The sequence below is a fragment of the Rhipicephalus sanguineus genome, chromosome 1 (genome assembly GCF_013339695.2).
Source record: "Rhipicephalus sanguineus isolate Rsan-2018 chromosome 1, BIME_Rsan_1.4, whole genome shotgun sequence".
In the NCBI taxonomy this organism is placed as follows: Eukaryota; Metazoa; Arthropoda; class Arachnida; order Ixodida; family Ixodidae; genus Rhipicephalus; species Rhipicephalus sanguineus.
The window spans coordinates 247,851,767-247,873,397 of record NC_051176.1 but is presented as its reverse complement, the minus strand read 5'-3'; the positions used below and the strand labels follow the sequence as shown (position 1 = coordinate 247,873,397).

Here is a 21,631-nt window from a genome sequence, read left to right as displayed (position 1 = left end):
AGAAAAGGCTTTCCAGTGGGCACTTTAGTTCTCATTAATATTGTGTCTAACAACGAAAAGCGAGCCCTTAAAATTCATATTCTTTCCTTCATTCATAGCGAGGGTCTCGTTCTGGCAGACTTGATGCCTTCAGGTGGTATGTGAGGGATTAGTGGTCAGCTGCCAGCTCGTAAAAAGATAACGTGCTACGTGACGCCAACAGGCAGAAAAAGAGTGTTCCACACTCGCCGCCATGGCTGCGATTGGCGGTGACTAACACTCCTAGGTTTAAATGCACATATATACCCCATAAAGTGGACGGGAAGAAGAGCGCTGCCATAGCTCAGTGGTAGAGCATCTGACGAGTTATTCGAAGGTCGCAGGTTCAGTCCCTGCCAGCGGCAAGTTATCTTTTCGTCCACTTTACTTTCTTCACATTTATATCCGAATTGCTACAAATAACACCCCTGCACCTTCCTTGGCAATATTGTCTGTTAGTTCTCATTAATATTGTGTCTAACAAAGAAAATCGAACCCTTAAAATTCATCTTTGACATTTGTAAGTAGCCTTTTGTGATGAAGAGCGCAGCTGAATTCTACAGAGATTCCAGTTCTTTTTTTTAATGAGCTAGGCCTGATGTGGGTTCAACATTCAAGACGTGAATTTGATCTTGGAGTGTAACAAGGCAGTATAAACAAGAATTATGGTGTCCAAGTTAGTTGAATGCAAACTGCACCGTACAAAGTTGAGTGTTTTAGATGCTTATACAAGTGTTCCATGACACAGCAGATCACAAACTAACATACAGATATCTTCTTGTACATATTGAGGTTATGCAGGTTATGTATATGTAGCTATATATCATGGAGTTATCTGTAGTCTCATATCTGTGCCATTCTTTCATCGTACATTAATTCCCAATTGCTAATCATTGCACCCTTTACTAATATCATCTAGAAAAGACTGCAAGTAGCAGGTGTCCATTTACTACTTTGTGAATCCCATAACCATCAGCGCATAGTCTGACTGTAGGATACATACCATTACTAATATTAATATACATCATTTATAATTAATATACTTTCTGGGGTTCCACACGCTAAAACCATTTAAGACTATGAGGCAAACCACAGTGGAGGGCTGAAGATAATTTCGACCAACTGGGTTTCTTTAACGTGCACTGACAACGCACAGAATACGGGCTGTCATTTTGCCTCCATCTAAATATGACCACCATGGTCAAGATCGAACCCATCTTTCAGGTGAGCAGCTGAGCACTAACTACTGTGCCACTACGGCGGAGGTATATATATTGTTAACATAAAATAAAAGGCCCTAGCGCACTTCACATCTGACGAATTTGCCAATATCAAAGTACTCCAGCCTACTAGTACCATGAAGGTACAAAAAAAAAGGGGCGTGAGAGACGTGAATGTAGTGTTGCAGCACTAAGAGGGACGATATTATTGTTCATTATTTACACCACAAAAGATTATCCACAGGCACTAGTACATATGCCAAGGCTAATAATATATCTGGGGTTTACCATCCCAAAACAACGATATGATTATGAGGGACGCCGCAGTGGAGGGCTCCGGAAATTTCGACCACCTGGGGTTCTTTAAAGGGACACTAAAGGCAAATAACAATTTATGTCGCAGTGAAAGGTCAATGTGTGAGAAGATCTAAAACGTCAATAGTATCAACAGCAATGCTCTAGTAATCCAGAAATTAAGGTAAACGTAGCACATGATGTGTGCCACGAGTGGGATATTTTGGAAATGATCCCGATGACATCAAGAGTCCCGAGTACAATTAACCACTAGTAATCATACTAGCTGCGATAAAAAAAAGAACCTTCCGTGCATCACAAGACGTAATAAAATGCCGCTTGTTCGTTTCTGTTTGGAAAAAAGAACCAATTGGCGTTGACATGGGGAACGGCGCGAGGGGCTCAAAAGTTCCGTTTTTGCCGAGCTGCGCGTCTCAGTGGTAGTTTCGGTATCGCGTACTGCTGCATGTGCTTGTCTCTCGCTATTTTCGCATTGTTGATACTGTATACTTCTGCTACTGGCCAAGCTAAGCTCCGTTACAGTGAACTATACAGTTTCGGGGTTGTCTGTGGTTGCGTCTTGGCAAAGTTGATGGCCGCTGTTGCGCAAGAAACCGTAGCGTCGGCGGCCGGGCGGTAAACGCTGGGCAATGTTGGGCACGGCAGCTGCTGCGTCAGAAGGCCCGTTCAGGCAGGTTAAGTGCGCTAACGCCGTGCGTACCACTAAAACATGACTTTCTTTCAAAATAAGCGTTTCCTTGGCACGAAACAAACACTACGAGGTCTCTGGAATGCTATTTCGACAATCAACGTCGACTTAATATTTGCCTTTAGTGTCCCTTTAACGTGCACCTAAATGTAAGTACACGAGCCTCAAACATTTTTGCCTCCATCGAAAATGCAGCCGCCGCGGCCGTGATTCGATCCCCTGACCTTCGGGTCAGTAATCGAGCGCCATAACCACTAGACCATCGTGGCGGGGCATATGCCAAATGACGGTTTGACAGTGAAGGGCAAGATGGCAATGAGAACTTTGCTGGAGTAATATGCCATGGTTGCAAGAGCAGTGCTCTAGTGCATCCTCTGACATTATAGCTTGCAAGTTGCAATGGGATCCTATCCATGAGCTCTGCCACTTTGTAGGTCTGTATGTGAGGCATTGTCAGTTGGCCTTTCACTCAGCCTGACAATACCTGACAGGCTGGCCTGGAATGTAGCCTCAGCATGGCATATGACACAAGAACCAACTATACACACCATGTGGGACCACTACACACACATTCTTCACCTCTTACTGAATTGCAAGCAGACTTTACTGTGCATGCATCTAGCCTAGAGGATCACACCTTTTATAAGTAGCTGCTTACTTCAACGAGGCAATTTCTTTGAGCAGTCTCCTTGAACAACTAGCAGGAAGGCCTTTTTGCTTCATACTCTCTTCATTCATGGCTAGAACCTGAAATATGCAGCAAGAATAAATTACGCTTAAGTTATTGTAAGCACAGCACACAGCATACAAATGCACCAATGACATCCAGCCTGCCCCATATACATATCACTATTTACTTAGTTATACCAAGACTGATAAAAATGGAAAAAACCTGAGGTAGCATAATGTCAAACAATTCTGCCAAGATATTAAAATGCATCTGTCACTTGAAGAGTGATGCAATGCATTATCAAATTTACCGCTTTACCGTATAAATGCGTGTAAGGGCCGTACCCGTGTAAGGGCCCCACCCCGTTTTCTTGAAGTAGATATTCTTAAAAAAAAATCCGCGTAAGGGCTGCACCCACACTTTCCTCCGCCAATACGTATTTAAAATGCGCGCGCGTGTGAGAGCTTCCAGGCGTAGTCGATAGATGACGCAAGGGAACGCAACCATCATCATAATCACTAGACTATATTTTTTGGATTTTCTTCGTGTTAAGATGGTCATGAAGTGGGCTAAAAATTTTAACTTTTTCATTAGTGTTCATACACCCACCAACTAAAGGTTAAAGCGGGATTTTATCTTTAGCTTCTCACACTTCTATACAAACGCGCTATCCATATCGTCATTAGCATCGCCATCACCCAGGCATTCGTGTTCGGTTTGTGCAGTTATTTGCTGTAGTTTTCCGCACTGTTCGATGACCTTCGTGTTAGCTTGTTTTCTACACATCGTTCACGTTTTGGCAAGATGGGCAAGCACCTGAATAACTACACGGCTGGCTATAAGTTGAAGGTGATCGAGTATGCTCTCGAGTACGGGAAACGTGCCGCCGGCAGAAAATTCGACGTTGACGAGAAGTGTGTTCGACGTTGGTGCGCTCAAAAAGAAGCCTTGCGAATCACCAACAGCAATAAGCGCGCTTTCCGAGGAAAGCAGTGCAAGTTTCCCGATTTGGAAGAAGAGTTGCTCCGCTATGTGACTGAACTGCGGAACGATGGTTTTGCACTCACAACGGACATGCTGCGCATGGAGCTCGGTGTCAACTGACATTGTGTCCCGAAGTTTTAGAGTAACCGATATATCTAACAGCCTGGATGGCGCTGAAGATCACTGCATGTGGGGTGACGGTGCTTCGCAGCACATAATCTCGGACTCTGAGTCTGAGGACTCGTCGAGCGACGACGATTGAGCACGTATGTCGTATACTGCAATAAATGCTCTTCGTTCGCTAACTGGTGCGTTTTTACTTAAAAAAAAAAATGTCACGTGTATGGGCCGCACCCTGTAAATTGGCCCTCATTTCTTGAAAAAAAAAAGTGCGACCCTTACACGCGTTTATACGGTATCTGTTTTTATCCTCAGCATACCCGTTATGAAGCAGAAGACGATTGATGTGAAAGCAGAAATAGGAGAAAGCCAACAATATGTAACCAGTACATATGGTTTAAAGCACAACCCATGCATAGCCTTACACAATGCCCCACACAGTCATGGCGACCTTGCAGGTATATACACTTAAGGGGGGACTTTGCTTCAGAGACATATTTCTTTGTTTTTGAGTACATTTTTTATGAAACTTTCCCAGCTTATGTCTTTTTATGTCCCAATTTCAAATATGCAATTATTTTTCTATATTACAATATGCTGTTTTCAAAATATGAAATATGTCATGTATATTGTTGGGAGCAAGATTTATTTCTAAACTGTGAGAGTTACCAAGTAAAATCAGCATATCACAATAACCTGGAATGAATACTGTATGCAGTAAAACAAGAATGGATGTTCTAGGCCCATTTGAACAACAGTTATGGTATGTTGAACATTCCCAGCTTGATCCTAGTTTGACCATGCTCAACAACGCTCATTTGCCAAATGTTCAATGTACCATGACTTTTGTTCAAATAGGCCTAGAACATCCATTCTTGTTTTACTGCATACAGTATTCATTCCAGGTTATTGTGACATGCTGATTTACTTGATAACTCTCACAGTTTAGAAATAAAGCCTGCTCCCAACAATACAAAAACTGTTTGATAGTTTCAAAACTACATATTGTATTAGAACAATGATTGCACATTTGAAATCAGCACATAAAAATACATAAGCTGTGAAAGTGTCATTACGGCATGCTCAAAAACAAAAAAATTATGTTTCAGAAGCAGGGTCTTCCCTTAAATGTCTATAAAAGGAAGTATTCATTATAACAATTTATGTCAGAGTGAAAGGTCAATTTGTGAGTACGTCTAAAATGTCAATAGTATCAACAGCAGTGCTCTACTAATCAAGAAATTAAGGTAAATGCAGGACACGATATGCGCCACGAGTGGGACATAGTGAAAATTAGGCTTGCGCGAATATTCGAGCACTTCAAACAAATATTACAGTATTCGAATTCGCTTCGAAACGAATTTAAATTCTAGGAAATTTTGAAGTATTCGAAATGAACGAATAGACATATATAAACCGCATGTAACCCCCTGTAAAGGTGGTTTCACTGCAGTAGAGGTGTGCTATACCATGAATACACCTTTCCAAGAGAAATCCGCATACAGTAAAACCTCGTTAATTCATGATCACTGGGACTGTGAAAAATCTAAGCGGGTTTTCGAATTAACCAAACATACAAAAAGCGGGATGCAAGGAACTCTTATTTACTGGAAGTAATCAGAAGTGGAAAGTTTGCTGTTCCTGCTAGTTTGCGGCTACAAGGGTTATGTTTTCCAGCAATACCTGTTCCCAATTTTACCGCCAAACCGGGGAAACGGCGTCCCTCACTACTGCCAGTGCAAGAAAAAAAAGAAAGAGGAAAAAAAAAACGGTCTCGTGGTCAACTGAAATGCGTGCCTGCGGAAAAGACGTGCTTCGCTGCAACACAGTGGTGACAAGCGGACAGCATGTCACCTGCTCCTCGCAGCGTCAGCGCGTCGTGATGCGACCATTCGCCCATTCTTTCTGGTAAAATAAAGAATTTAATAATGACCAGTGTGATGGAATTTGCGATGTGTTCTGGGTGGAAAAGATGATCATTGAAGTTTTCGAAGTAGGCGTTGCAGGCAAGTACTCTGCCAGCAGTGAAGTGCGCAAATTGCCGTAACAACCGCCATTCGGAAGTTCGCATACATTGCGAATTCCGTCAGACTGCCCTTTATTATTTTCTCTATTTTCCCAGAAAGAATGGGTAAATCATAACGCGCTGACGCCGAGAGAAGCATGCGTCATGCTGCCCGCGTGTCGCTACTGTGTTGCAGTGAAGCAAGTCTTTTCCGCAGACGCACATTTCAGCTGACCATGAGACCACCTTTTGTTTAGTTTTTTTCTTGCGCTGGCAGCAGCAAGGCTGGGATGCTTCACATGTCACTAATTAGTATCGCTACACTGCATTGCTTTGTGGCTCCTAAGGGCCATCGTTTCTGTGGATTTGCAGCTAAATCGGGATCGGGGAATTGACACATGGCACCCAAAGTTTTCAGTACCAGCCCGGTCAGTACCGGGCTGGTACTGACCGCCATTTCAAATTATCCACTCAAATTTACAGTGCAGAATACGGGGCCAAGGAAATCCTTCTAATTATGCGGGATCTTGAATTACTGAGGTTTTACTGTATTACCCTCACATCGGTTCCTCATTTTTTTTTTTAAATTAAGTTTAAAAGCTTGTTATACCGGCTTATATGCTCAGAGTATAGTAAATCTTAAAACGTAACATGTTTTACAGGTTGTCACTTGCATTCTACCGAAAGTCAAGTACTGCTACTACTCAAAGTCGCTTCCACTTCCCTTTGAACCAAAAAGAATGACATATGCATATGACTTGTTTCAACTTTAAAAATATTGGGCTGGTTAGTTGGGTCATGACAAATATGCTCATTTTTCTTTATAATATGCGATATAAGCTATTCGAATTCGCTTCGACCAAATCACTATTCGCTTTGGACCTAAAATTTACTATTCGCACAAGCCTAGTGGAAATGATCCCGATGATGTCAAGAGTCCCGAGTAAAATTAACCACTAGTGATCAAACTAGCTGTGATAAAAAAAACAACCTTTCGTGCATCACAAGATGTAATAAAATGCTGCTTGTTCGTTTCTGTTTGATTTATGGAAAAAAGAACCTTTTCGCATTAGCGTGCGAAACGGCGCGAGTGGTTCAAAAGTTCCATTTATGCCTAGCTGCGCGTTTCAGTGGTAGTTTCAGTATCGCGTACTTGGCTCTCACTATTTTCGCACTGTTGATACTCTACTTCTGCTGCTCGCCAAGCTAAGCTCCTTTACAGTGAACTGTACAGTTTCGGAGTGGCCTGCGGCTGCGCCTTTGCAAGGTTAATGGCTGCTGTTGCGCCAGAAACCGCAGTGTCGGCGGCCGGGCAGTAAAGGCGGGCAACTTTGGGCACGGCAACTGCTACGTCAGAAGGCCGGTTCAGGCAAGTGATTTGAAGTGCTCTAACACCGTGCGGACAACTAAAATGTGATTTTTTTTTTTTCAAAAATAAGCATTTCCTTGGCACAAAACAAGCACTACAAGGTTTCTGGAACGCTATTTCAACAATCAACGTCGACATAATATTTGCCTTTAGTGTCCCTTTAAACCAACATTTCCAAGCCAACTTGACTCCAGAACAAAGCATTTAACAACTTTTTTGCTGGAGATGTTACACACTTCATAATTAGCCCAACCACAAAGCAATTCTGCTAAAAAGATTAGTTTTAAAGAAACTCACATCATCGAGGGTGCAGTTTTTAAACATGTGATAGTATTTCTTGAGATGAGCACGGTGCAGCAGCTCTTCAACTGATGCTGGTGTACCATCCCAATGCATCCTCGTCACAGCAGTACCAGTCCAAGGAGATGTGGCACGCGAGTTGCAGCCCGATGTTGGTGGCGATTCATAGGGCGACGCTGGTGCCGAGGAGAGAGGAGAGTTGCATGGCGATGGTCCCGCATGCTCAGTGCCCTGACCTGCACAGTTCACACTGCAAACGAGGGAAATTTGTTACACATACTACATCCAAGAAATGGTATGGTGAAACATAACATAACTGTAACTCAGTAATTGCCCTTTGATCAGATGATTGCTACCATACTTTCAAAATAGACATCTTGACACTGACGTCTTGGAGTTAAAAAGGGTTTTAATCACAGCATTAAAATAAATGACATTAAGATCACATCTGTCAAAGCACCTCTCAAAAACTTGAAAGTTTTTTCAGATTTAATCACGTGGCGTTTTATTTCTAAAAGAGCCAAATCGAGAAACCGAAATTGGACGAAATTTCACGGAAGCGTAAAGTACGCCTAAGCATCTTTCACTTTCAAAACAATTGTAATCAAAATGGGGCAATTCCCGATTGTAGCGTGAACTCAAAAAGGCTGTTCAAATCGAACCGAGTCAGATCCATTTAACCAGCGCTGCGTCAACAATCACGACCAAAACAATCAACATGGCCGCATCCAATCTGTTTCATTTGTTTCCTAGTTGCTTTGCTATCATGTTTTCGTTCCACAATTAGTTTTCCATGGGTGAGTTGGTAATCACTAAAGGACATGATATTGTAGAGCAATACTCGAATATAAAGAGTAAGCGGCCCACTTTCCTGCTTCTTTCTGCCTCTTAGTGCTCCTTTTAGAGTTTCACACTACAATATCATGTCCTTCTTCTGCTCCAAGAGTATATTTCAAATAGAATACGACTGAAATAAAGATATTGGGCACCAATCTATTCCTCGAAGAGGAAGAAGATATCCGAAACAGTGCGGTATAAAAGGAGCTACGAAGAGCTGAAGCATTTTTGAAAGCCTTAAATAGAATCCAAGAACAAGAAAACGCTGCCGACAGCCCAGAATGGTGCGCCTTTTGCCAGGAAGGACCACTCTCTCTTCAAGTCTAGTCACTGCCACTACGCCCATGCAACAAAGGACGGCGCCAACGAAAGCACAACGATGGTATTAATCTTATTGCAAAATATACTGCTATATCGTTCATTCGCTGCGATTTAGACTTCTTTTACGAGCTGATTCAAGCCTAAATGAAATGTTCCAATCTATATGAGCCAAATCCAAATTTTACTCCTGAATACCGATGATGGTGGGCTATATATACTTTAGCCACAATATAGATTTGAGGTATTTCGGTGACATGAGCACACTTGCAAAAAACTGTTGGAGCAGGCCCCACCATACTGCCAGCAGCAAAAAACTGCATTTCTCTCAGTTTCACTTAAAGGGACACTAAAGGCAAATAACAATTTATGTCAGAGTGAAAGCCCAATGTATGACAACGTCTAAAACGGCAATATTATCAACAGCAGTGCCCTACTTACCGAGAAATTAAGCTAAATGTATCACATGATGAGCGCCACAGGTGGCACATTTTGGAAATGATCCCGATGACGTGGGAGAGTTCGACTACAATTAATCACTCGTAATCAAACTAGCTGCAATAAAAAAAGAACCTTCCGTGCACCAAGAGACGTAAGAAAGTGCTGCTTGTTCATTTCTGTTTGATTCATGGAAAAAAGAACCTCTTTGGCGTTGCCATGGGGAATGGCACGTGTGGTTCAAAGGTTCCATTTTTGCCGAACTGCACTTCGCCCGGCACCCTGCTTCGCTCACGCGTTTGCGTCTCAGTGGTAGTTTCGGTATCGCGTACTGCCACATGTGTTTTGCGCGCTCGTGAAAGTCGCTCTGACAGAAAGTTCAACAAAATGCTGCATGCATGTGATGTTGCCGGATGCCCGAATGGCGCACGCCGCCAGTGCACGCTGCCGTCCAGTAAAGGTTGGCAATGTTGGGCACGGCAGCAGTGACATGAGAAACACCGCTTTCAGGCGGGTGATTTGAAATGCGCTAACACGATGCGGACCGTTAAAACGTGATTTTATTTCAAAATAAGCACTTCCTTGGCACAAAAGTAGCACTACGAGGTTTCTGACCGTTATTTCAACAATCAACGTCGACTTAATATTTGCCTTTAGTGTCCCTTTAAAGTGGACTTGGCTATTTTAGGAAAAAAAAAAATGCCCCATATGTAATTGAAAATGCTGAACCCTCTACAGGCTGTCAGAGAAAATACTACAATATATATGAGGCTAATGCAGCTACATCAAAAATTCATCCAGAGTTAAGAAAAATCACAGCATATCCACGGAGTGAATGATGATGAGTGGGCGAAGCTGCGGAGGTTCATCGGTAAACCGTGAATCTTCCGTGAATTATGCCCAGTACATCATCACCGACGTGAGATCGGGCGCATTTATACTAAAGGTTCGATGAGTTATGACGACTTGCAGCTCACTTTAATTTTACATGTACGCTGTGAATTTTCATTGTTTAGAAAACCATTGCTTTAGAAAACATCTGGTGTCTTTCGTTAAGCAGCTGGCGTCTTTTCGTTTTGCTTTAGAAACATCTGGCGTTCTTTCGTTTTGCTTTTACAAAACATCTGGCGTCTTTCGTTGGTTTATTTCATCAATCAACGGCGTTTTGAACAAAATTTTTATTGTTTAATCACGCACAGGAGAACTCTCACCAGGCACTACCTTGGAGGTAAACAATGGCTGCTAATGGGAATGAGAGACAGAAGAAGTCGGCTTTTAGCTAACACTTACACTTCTACTTCTACTAACGTTTCCTACTGGAACATGCCAATGGCTGCTAATGGGGAATGAGAGACAGAAGAATTCGGCTTTTAGTTAACGCGCACGCTGCGAATTTTTTATTGTTCAACAATGCACAGGAAAAATCTCCCACCGGCACCACCTTGGAGGTCAAAGCGTAAGACTGATTACGCACTACGACTACTACGACTACGAGGGACAAACGGGTGCCGCCTTAAGGAGCTTCGCCCCTAAAAAGATTGAAGGGGTGGGGCGAGGGCAAGCTGACCTCATGTGCTCTTTCTGCATAGGGATTTCACATGCTGCTGCCTGGCTTGCTAAAGAGTGTGCCTATACTATAAATTTAAGTTATTTTGCATTGACAAGACCAACACAACCTTACCTGGGACCCACGATAGGTGGCATCATGGAGCCAACAGTTGGGGCCAGAAGAGGCGGTGCTCTGGTTATTGGGGCATCTGCACTGCCCCCATAGAAGGCCAGCAGCCCCACACGAGGATCTTCAGGAGCCATGGGCAAGCTCGTCTCGGGCACCACAGCAGCAGAGGGCACGAAGCCAGGCTTGCCACACGGCGTTGGCTCAAAGAAAGGGCCCACCAATTCATTCTCCAGGTAGCTTGGTGGAAGGCTCGCAACCCAGCTGCATAAGCAGGTCACACTAACGTATGCAAGACTTTCTGCCAACGGTTATTCAGAAAATAACTGGCTTTTGTTCATGCACAAGGTTTCTTCTAACGTTCTGTCTAAGAGTACATTTTTAAGCAAAGAGACTTCACACACCTAAAGATTCCTTAATGTGGTTGCCTTTAAGAATAAACCTCGTTAGAAAATGTGCTGGTTCCACGTTTTCTTTTACTGCTCGAAGAACCCTTGGAAAACTACTCAAGAGCTTTAATAGTGATATTTCTGGTTTAAAGGGACCGACAACTGATTAATCTCGACCCAGTTTTTTTCCGGCGCGACAGGAAGCTTACCCTTCGTAGCGTTTGTAGCTGCAGTGGTTTATCCTAAAAGCACGTAGTTATTTTTTATAAGCAGTATTTTTCGATCTGAAAGGCTCCAAACACGCATGAAGGCTTGCTCCAGCAACGCTGATAATTCATAGCAATGCCGCTAGCACTTGTGAAAGCTGTCGTTGTTCTGCTTTCGCAGGAGTTACTGTAGCTATGCTTAACCACCATTATTTTGAGCTTTCCAGCCATTTTTGAAAATAGCAAGCTGTTACAATGAGATGACGTGGCTTTATACACCTTCTCCGTATTTGTACAGCGTTGTGCGCGCCTGCGACAAAGGTTGCCTGCGCCTGTGTCATGGATGGCTTTTCGCGGCATGGGATCATTACGCCAAGCGAAGGCAGCGCCACTTCGTTGCATACAACTAACGCAGGCCTATATGTACATTTTTATGGAGTAATATCTTTTAATATAAAGAAATGAACAATATTTCAGTACTAACAGAAAAGTCATCGAACGCATACACCAATCAATGGTCACATGACCGGCTTCATTGGACCGTGTATGATTTTGCCGCCAGAGGCGCTAAAGGTCATTTTTCGCGACTTTCAATGAAGAAATAAAAATATAAATCCGCGTCTCACGAGATAAACAGGGTTGGTTTGAGTCAATGCGATGGACAATCTTTCCGTTAGTGCAGTCATCTCATTTCATGTTCTGGGCAGTTGTCGGTCCCTTTAACTATCGTGACATTACCATAATCCCACCTATGCAGTGCCATTTAGAATTTGTGGAGAAGATATGTACATTCCTACAAGAGGGTGTGAGTACAGTGATAGAATTCTGTGGCAAAAAGTGGATTAGGATGAACTTTCCTTCAACTGTGATGCTATATCCCTGAGAAACCCGTATTGAGTTTTCGTTGTACCTTTGTGCTTGTCGGGCGGATGAAAATTTTTCCTTTTGAAAATTTCAATTTTGACATTACTCTTTATTCTACACAACAGAAAGTACAAACTGACTTTAGTCCAATGGGCCAAATTAATTTAACTACCTCAAATATATTTATCATGCTGAAAGTTAAGTTTGTTGGAAACAGTAGTTCAAACTTTTTTTTTTTTGCTCCAGTACAGTGAGAACAGTTCATTTTCAGTTCGACTACAAGGTGAGCAAAATAGTTAACACTGATTTGAAACAATTTATTTTTCTTTGCCTTATCAACTTAGCACGAAATTTACATTTACTTTACAGAAAATCTCAATCGGGCCCCTGAGCTAAAGGGCACCAGTAAGGACTAGAAAAAGTGCACACATGCTATTCTTTATGCCACAAGCGGTTTAAAAAATCACATGGAAGTACACCTCAGAGGCAATAGCAGTTCACTTTGTACTGGACCTACTTCAGTTTACATACAAGTGATGTCAAAAGTGACTGCCTAGCTAGGAATTGCTTTATTTCAGTTATATATACCTGTACATACAACCATGATTGACTCACGAATTTCCAATACTCATGAGTTCATTACTAATATGTCTGCCAACCTACATATCACACTAGGAACCTACATAATAGTGCTGCTACTTCTAAGACAGCAGCAACCTTGTCTACATTGTTAAAAAATTAGGTAGCTACACAAGTGTAGGCCTACCTGAACTGAAAAGTTCATGCGTCTTAGTTTTGTCCTGGAGTGATAAAGTGGTCACAACATTGCCATTTAGTTCCCGTACAAAAGGATATATAGCTTTTTTTCCCCGGTCAGTTTTTATTCAATACTTTGTTTCTTTACTGGCACTCGTACAAGCGATGCCTGTGCCATTTGTGCAATTTCATCCTATTGTACGATGTGCTTTATGAAGTGCTCTATATTGCCAATGGTGTTTTAAGGAAGAATTTGCAGCACATCTAGCATGTCATGAACAGAAGAACTTTTCAACATCACACCATTATGTAAGGATGTCAAAGTGAGCGAAACACTGCAGTTAAAATCTTACTTGAAATATTCCGAGAGTTCGAACATTCCATCCAGCTCCTCATTTTTTTCTACGCAGGCTAGAAAAAGAAAAAAGAAAAGAACAAGGGAAAAGGTTAATGTGATAAATGGACAAAAAGAGAAGAGCGAAAAAGAAAGCCTTTTGTGCCGCAAGTCTTGAAAAGCTCTCCAGTAGCAATCAGCTGTGCATATATACAACTGCTATAGTTAAGAGAGTTGCTGGCATTCCGCTAAACGATTTTGTGTTCCTGGAATGTGAGCAGAGACTACGTAATACCATGCAAGGTCCAAGATTCCAAAGCAACACAGGGGCTATGATAAATGCAGTAGTGGAAAGTAAATTTTGCACTAGCTGCAACACATATGTGGGCACCAAAAGTACAGTACGCCACATACATCGGGGCACAATCATGGCCGGACAGGAAAGGTGCACGTGAGCGTGCCTGCTAGATACCAGGCTCTACCCTAAGCAAACTGCGCTTGCTATGTGAAAGCAGTGGAAACATGCAAGGTTTATGTGTGGGCTTGCATGCATTGTGACTGACCTAATTTAAAGCGATTTTGGCAAGTGTCATCGCTACCTTGAAGTTTCTACACCAGCTTCCCAAGACATTAGGGGCTTTTAGCTTGTACGTATACCTCTTTGCATTACCGTTTTACCGGATACCGGAAAGAATATGCACATGCGCGGGCCTTTACGCAACGTAGACTTTTATGCAACGTAAACTACTCGCCGGATAGGCTTTACGTTGACGGCCCTATCTCGTAAATCCACCTTCGTTCGTGGTTACTCGCGATATTCGCTTGGCGGAGTATCCAGCCGCTGAGTAAAAATAAGCCAAAGTGAGAGCGCCAATTGCGATCACCTTGTTTGAGCCTGATTACCGAAGCTAGAGTTACCTAGAATACCAAAGTCAAACGTGAAAGGCCTAAAGCCCCGGACAGCCTGGATAGGTGGTGCAATCTAGCGGGGCCAAGATGAACCAGGCAAGCACAAAATTGTTATTTCATGGTGAAACATGGTGCTACAATTTCTAGTGTAAATGTCTTGCAGTGGCATAATTAAGAATGAATTTCCTTTTTAATCAATTTTTCCCTCAAGAACACTAGGCAAAAACAAACGTGTCCATGACTGTGGTTGCATGAAGCGTCACAAGATGTCAACACCATCGTCCGGTAACCCAGTATTCCTACACCCCTTAGTGTATACCGGGATACTGCACACGCTAAAAACCTCTCATGATTTGCCGCAGTGGTAATTCAATATTATCTAAATTAAATATACTTTAAATGCAGTTATCACCATTTAGTGGTTTGCGCAAATGTAAAGGTATACGGTTACCTATGGGTAGCTAAAACTTTTCTAAAACATGCGTTTCGATAACACGGTAAATGCAATTCGGTATTCAGGTAACACAGTAACGTTAAAAAGTATCCCTATTGTCCCTATTGATTGGTGCAATGCACTCGGGTGAACCTTTGTCATTGATGCGAATGGCGACGTCAATAGATACTGAATGGTGTCTCAAAAGAGAGACCTTTCAAATTTCTTAGTCGTTTTAGATTGGTGTTAAAAGCAAAACAAAAAGTCACATTTTTCACTGTCAATAAATGCACTGAAAGTATTTGTTTTCACATTTCGTGCTCACATTATTTACATTAATTAAAAATATTGATGAAAATTTTGCAAGCATCAGGAGAGCTCTTTTCTCCTTCAGTTTGTTATGCAGCTACATCTCATTTGCTATCATCATGACCACAGGTGTAGTCATTGTGCATGACTTTAGAGCATTAACAGCAGACATACTATTACTTTCTCTAGTGGCAGATGATAGCTTCGGCTAAGTGAATTTCTGTTCAGAAGAATGCTTCCATGGCATTGGATGATAGCCTTTTGAAATGACAAACCACCAACAAAGCTTCACCTGACTGCATCGCAGTCACTTAAACCTCTCTAAATTAGGTGAAGTGTAATGCATGTAATCCAAGCACGCTTTGCGCGAGCAGCAGACGACACACCACAAGTTCAACCTCTTGCACAATCATGTAAAAGGGATAGAAGGGTTATAACCTTGCAGGCGCTTGCCTATCAACCATGCCTGGTTGTTTTGCCCACCAAAAGATGATACCGAAAGCAACAGCACTTGCTCTCGCTCCCGTTTGAAGGCGCTGTACGCAGCCACTACAGAGTGCAGGCCACACGTTTGAGTGTTCGCCTTTATAAAGGACCACACTGTATTTGTGATCACAAGAAAAGATATGAAAAACATTCGTTTTAGTTCTGTCACTGATTCGAGACCTCACTACATCCACTAACTGCAGTCCATTTCGCCAAATGCTCACACGGCTGAAATCTGCTTCTATACAGTGAAAAAGTTTTAGCAAGTTAAAGAACTTGAAATTCACCCTGGTAAGAATGCCTAATGAGAGCCGTTTTGTACTCCACATTTATAGTTGATAAGGAAGGCCAAAGATAACATACTGGCTCCATGAAATAATAATGAAAAGTATTTTATTAAACAAATGGCTGAAGGAGTTAATTTTTCACATCGGCAAAGCTACACAAAAAGCGGAAGTGCTGTAGTTCATTCATTTTTGTCTAACTTAGCCACAATATTTGTGTAATGAAATTAAATTACTGACACCTTTGTTCAGGCCAATTGAACAGCACTCTCGTTAATTTGCAAAATATATTGTACAAGGAAAAAGACAGGGAACATGCAAGTTGCATGCAAAAATATTCAACACAACACACAAGGTACACCAATTAAGATGATTAAAGTTTATACTAAAGTTGTTGCTGCGCTGTTACGATAACAAAGCCCTAATAGCATACTGCAACCTTTGGATGATGTAGCTCACGTCTAAAATTTCTACAGTATCTCTACAGTAACCTGTGTGTATTAACAACCAGCACTCACAGGTTAACAAGTTGATCAAAATCCTGACTGGAGCTAAATCAGTAGGAGAAAAAAATACAATGTAGAGACAATGTGATCACATTACAATATAATAATTATTGGGGGTTTTTGTCCCAAAACCACGATATAATTATGAGGGACGTCGTAGTGAAGGGCTCTGGAAAATTCAACCATCTGGTGTTCTTTAATGTCCACAGAAATCTAAGCACGTGGGCCTCGAGAATCTCGCCTCCATCTATGTGGCCGCCATGGCCGGGATTCATAACCACTAGACCACTGTGGCAAGCATGTGACAGCATTAACATGAAGTTGAACAAAAAGAAACAAAAAGTAGAAAGATCAAGGTCGTGCACAGCATGCACACAAGCTGTAGTAACGTTGGGAAAGCGTACACAGAAGGCAACACACGCATGGTGAAAGCTCACTGAAATAATGCCCAATATGATGCATGGGGGTTTGGTGCAGCAGGTAAGGGAGTTAGGCGCACCCATGTGCAGAAATGGGTGTCGTGAGTAGAGCGACCCTATAGAAAGACAGTGTGGAGCACTTAGAAGCAGACCGGTATGCCGCAAACACACATATGCGCTCGCCATACAGCAGGGTTTTGGCATTCCATTCTTTGGAAGAGCACAGTGCGGAAAGTGTTAAGGTAGCAAGGCTGACATTTGAAAAACAAAAATGTGCATGCATACACAAGGAAGTAATAGATAAGCAAAGGGAATTGACTGGTTGCATGTACAAAGCCTTTAAGAGAGACAGCTGCAATACTTTAATCAGTAAGTGACCAACTCCACTCAGTGCTTCATATGCAGAGTGTGAGCAGGAAAATTTAGTACAGGTGATACTTTGAATGTAGCCTTAACATTTTCCGGTCCATTGTCGGGCCCCTCCCGACAATGCAACACTGTTACAGCAGCGCGCGATCGGGCACTGCTCTGCATAGTACTGGGGAAAGGGGCTTTCTTAATTTGTCCTGCTGCCAAAAATTATTCAAAGTTCACCAGTCTTTCTAACGGTTAAATATCATACAGACTGTATCTTGTTCTTGATTGTATGCTTGTACAATTGGCACAATTCATTGATTTAACTAGAAGAAGTAAAATATACTGTTTTAAGCATGTAATGCTTTCAGCTCCCATTGTCGTCGACCTTCAACTGACCTTAAGCCAAAAGCCAGGGCCGTTTTATGGGCACTCAAATGAGACCATCAGGGCAACCAGTCAAAAGTTAAGAAAATGCAATCTCTGGTCCCCAACCTTTTATACAGGACCACATTACATACGCAAGTTACTGCCCCAACAAGTTACAAAAAATAATGCTTCCGAGTTCCTTAATGTTTTTTCACAATACCACTCAAGCAGCAACTTCTAGTTCCACTTCTAGTTTTGTTTGTCATTTCCAACAGTAACGTTACAAAGGCATGTACAGGGCACCATACACTTCACCTGTGCTCTTTTAAGTGGCATTGGTAGGCAAGTTTCACGGCATGGATTGCCACCTCATTCAAGAGATGGCGCCGTACTGTGTGGGGCACATCGAAGCTGCATACGCTAGGCAAAGCCCAAGATTTATCCCACACAGTGACAGGGAACAACGGTGTCCATATGGACCAGTGCACAGTATGGCTTGGTGTGGAGGGGTGTGCTTTTGCCAACATGCACTATACCCATTTAAGATTGTGGCTAGTATCATCTCCAAGCAATCTGCTTTGCCGATAGCCAGTTCCCCATGCTGACATCTACTCTCCATTACGGCAGGGCCAGCCATTGCTTATAACTCAAACATAAAACAAGTTCAGCAAGACGAGTGGGCTAGACTCTCACCTGCCTCCAGAGTTCTCAATTGGTGCTTTTGCGTTCGGAAACTCATTTTGTTCCCCATAAACAAAAGTCATGTCTACAACATAAGAGTTCTCAAGACAGCTGTCGAGCCTTCAGCATTCATTGAATTGAGAACTTCTTCTTGGCCTAGTTGGTATTGCTTACTGTATGACATTTTGCCGCTAGTGAAAACAACATACACAAGAAAGCCACGAACACGATGACATGGGCGGCGCACGAGAGCTGCACATGACAACAGTTTCTCGTTACTACTGGAACAAAACCAGAGAACCTATCAAAGAATGCTATTGTACAAATTAGATCATGAAGTATGACTCAAGTGCAAGATTTCAGCCTTGCTGGATAATGCTAACTGTGAAGTAATTTTTTGTACTTGTAAGGTTAAACAAACAAGATAGGTTGCCCAAAACAAAGTGTAACTGATCTTCACTTTAATTATTTTTAAAAACTGATAGTACATTGTACATGATGCATAAGAAATCAGTTATGGCCATTATACGAGTTGAGACGCACGGCTCACACTTCATCTGGCACCACACCGTTGAGAAGAGATTGTCATGAAAGCCCGAAGTCCAAAATCTTGCTTAAAAATGCAAAATGACATGTTCTTGCAGTTCTCATAGTTAAAGTGATAGCGAACATGGGGCTCCAAGATGCTAAACAAAAATAGCATTATCAAGAAAACAAGCCAAGGCATTAGGCTAGAACATTCCTGCATGCAAAGTTCAATGTTCAATATCTTTCAACATGGCTAGGAAGCTTCAGACATACCCGGTAGCTGAGGAATTGCCTTTCCACTACACGATGGGTCAGAAGCACTCAGACGAGAGAGCTGGAAAATTGAACCATGACATAAATGAAGGTTAAATGCGACCCAGTTGTATAAACTAAAACACAATATCAGTGAGTGACTATCATGGCTTAGTGTTTATAACCATAGTACTAGTATTATGAAGACAGCCTACCTTCTGAGAAAGGCCAGAGATCTCCTGAAATGAACGCACCACCTCTGTCTGGTGTCTGTCCGACCACTGTAGGCTCAGTTTGACTGACCTCTTACACTGAGGCTCAGGCTTCACCTCAATACTAGAGAGGCGTGCTGAAAAGCAAGTGAAGCAGCCACATTTACACCTGGTTTTCTACAGCACATGGAACAGATAAATACTAAGTGAAGTTTTACAAACCAACATATCTTTTAAATACATGTCAATGTAAACATGATAAGAGAGGTGAGTGAGTGAGTGAGTGAGTGAGTGAGTGAGTGAGTGAGTGAGTGAGTGAGTGAGTGAGTGAGTGAGTGAGTGAGTGAGTGAGTGAGTGAGTGAGTGAGTGAGTGAATAAACTTTATTACAAGATCCGGCATGTTTGTGGTCCGGGCTAGACCGCACAGGTAGACACCAGGAGCCCTGTCTCCCTATAGCCTCCCTGGCCTGCTGGATAGCCCATCTTTGGTCTTCGACCTCCGAGCTGAGCAGCACTAGCCGCCACCGCTCCCAGAGGGCCTCAGGAGATCTTGTTGATAGGTTGGGACATTCCCACAGTATGTTTATACAAAGCATAGTTTGCATTTGTTGTCCGGGTATTGGCCGCGAGATCGAGCAGAGTCGCCGCCTGGCGGCTACTGGCTGAAGCGCGCCTAGTGTGGATTGCTTCCTGCGTCGTCTGCTAGCCACGTTCTCAAAGGGCGGTTTGTTCTGTTATGTTAGCGCGAGTTTAACTGCTCATATGTATACTTAACATGGTGTACAGAAGCAAATGGGCTTGCTCGGCTGCATGCGCATTATAATAAGATCAATTGAGTGCGACTTTCGAGAGGGCTGTGTATTGGTGTCGTACCCTTCGTTCGCCAGAATCATTTCAGTGTTGGTGCCGCTTTCTGGTTTAAGCACGTCGTAAAGTGCGCTTGGCATAGTCCCAAACAAAAGGAGCATTAAATGGTGTCTGAATGCCACGTTTTAGCGACTCGGTGGTAAACAAAAGCGAGGCTCATGCACTTTCACGTTGTTGTTAGGTGTATAACTGCGGCACTGTAGTTCATGATGAGCTTTAGTTGTGCTTAAATGTTCTTTTATTGTACGGTCGTGGTTCCACTACAGCGAAATATTTCTATCGAGTGAAGTCTGACACTTCGGTACTCAAACTGTCCCCTAAAAAAAAAAAAAGACAATGGAATGACACGGCAGTGATAAAACGGAGTTCCCGCGCGCAATTTTAACTTTGGGCGAAATTTATGCAGAAACACCCATGTGCTTAGATTTAGGTACGCTTTGAAGAACCCAGATGTTTAAAATTAATCCCGACGGCGTGCCTTACATTTTTGTCGTATAATGTCACGCAAAACCTCATCCTTTTTTTAATACTATCTTGAGCGTTTGTGTGGAGTTGTTATAAATTGATGGAAGGCAGCGGACATGATTAGTTTGAGGGAAAAAAAACCCTTATTCCATAAAATAACCGGACCTTTGTTGCATCACTGTCGTGCACATAATCAATCGATGAAAAATCTGTGCTAAACACTCTTACATGCGTATGCGTATTCGCGCGAACAGTGCTATTGAACTCACTGCACAGGAATATGGGCTGGTATACTAATGAAGAAGAAGTAAACACTTAAGTAGTTCAGGCGTGCTACAGCAGTGCGTAGTACACAGAACACAAGGTAAACACATACAGAGAAAGCAACAAAAAATGTCGCATAGTGCGTAAGCGCAGACTGTCACCCAAAGCGAGCATACCTTTCATTGGCAGATTGCGCTTGTCTCACTAGTAATAGTAACGTTGGATGATTTTCGTGCATCGATTCAACAATGAAGAGCGTATATATTACCAGTAAGCTGCAATCAACGCATTTTATTCGCCGACAATCGGCTCAAACAGCTCACAATGAAGCGCTGCTGTGTGCATTTGTATACGCGCCACCGACCGCCTCTCCACACTAACGCGGCGACGGTGCTGCCTCCTATAGGTCGATCTCGCGGCGAATAGGCGTGGGTAGCTCCTGTGGAGGTGCACAGGGTTTGGGTAGGAGTTTGTAGCAGTCGGTATCCAGATGCTTGTTTCCTGTCTAGACTCGGGTGAGGTGGGGGGTAGACGCAACTCGTCTCTCTGTAGTGTTTTTAGCTTGACAAGTCATTATGCAATGCAAACTTGCATTTCAATATTTCCAATCAGTGACAACATGATAGAATTTTGTATATAGCGCCAAGTGCAAGTTTAATAATTAGTGACCAAAACTAATGTAACACACTTCATTGCGGGGAATGTGATCCAAAATAATTGTTCTATCAGGTTCGACAAGAAGTTCGACATGTTGCTGTTATCACAGCTGCTAATCAGCGATATTTC

At 42.6% G+C, this 21,631-nt stretch overlaps 1 protein-coding gene across 2 annotated transcripts in view; it reads right to left on the bottom strand.

Annotated features, from left to right (window-relative positions):
- The window catches only part of LOC119376527 (zinc finger CCHC domain-containing protein 14), a 40,131-nt gene that overhangs the window by 13,111 nt on the left and 5,389 nt on the right, over positions 1-21,631 (bottom strand). For both annotated transcript variants that reach the window (XM_037646327.2, XM_049411035.1), the window contains exons 3-8: positions 19,252-19,385; positions 19,058-19,118; positions 13,526-13,583; positions 10,964-11,221; positions 7,687-7,939; positions 2,900-2,988 (exon numbers count right to left, since the gene is read on the bottom strand). In XM_037646327.2, the coding sequence (XP_037502255.1) occupies positions 2,900-2,988; positions 7,687-7,939; positions 10,964-11,221; positions 13,526-13,583; positions 19,058-19,118; positions 19,252-19,385 (853 nt within the window). The remainder of the gene's footprint in view (positions 1-2,899; positions 2,989-7,686; positions 7,940-10,963; positions 11,222-13,525; positions 13,584-19,057; positions 19,119-19,251; positions 19,386-21,631) is intronic.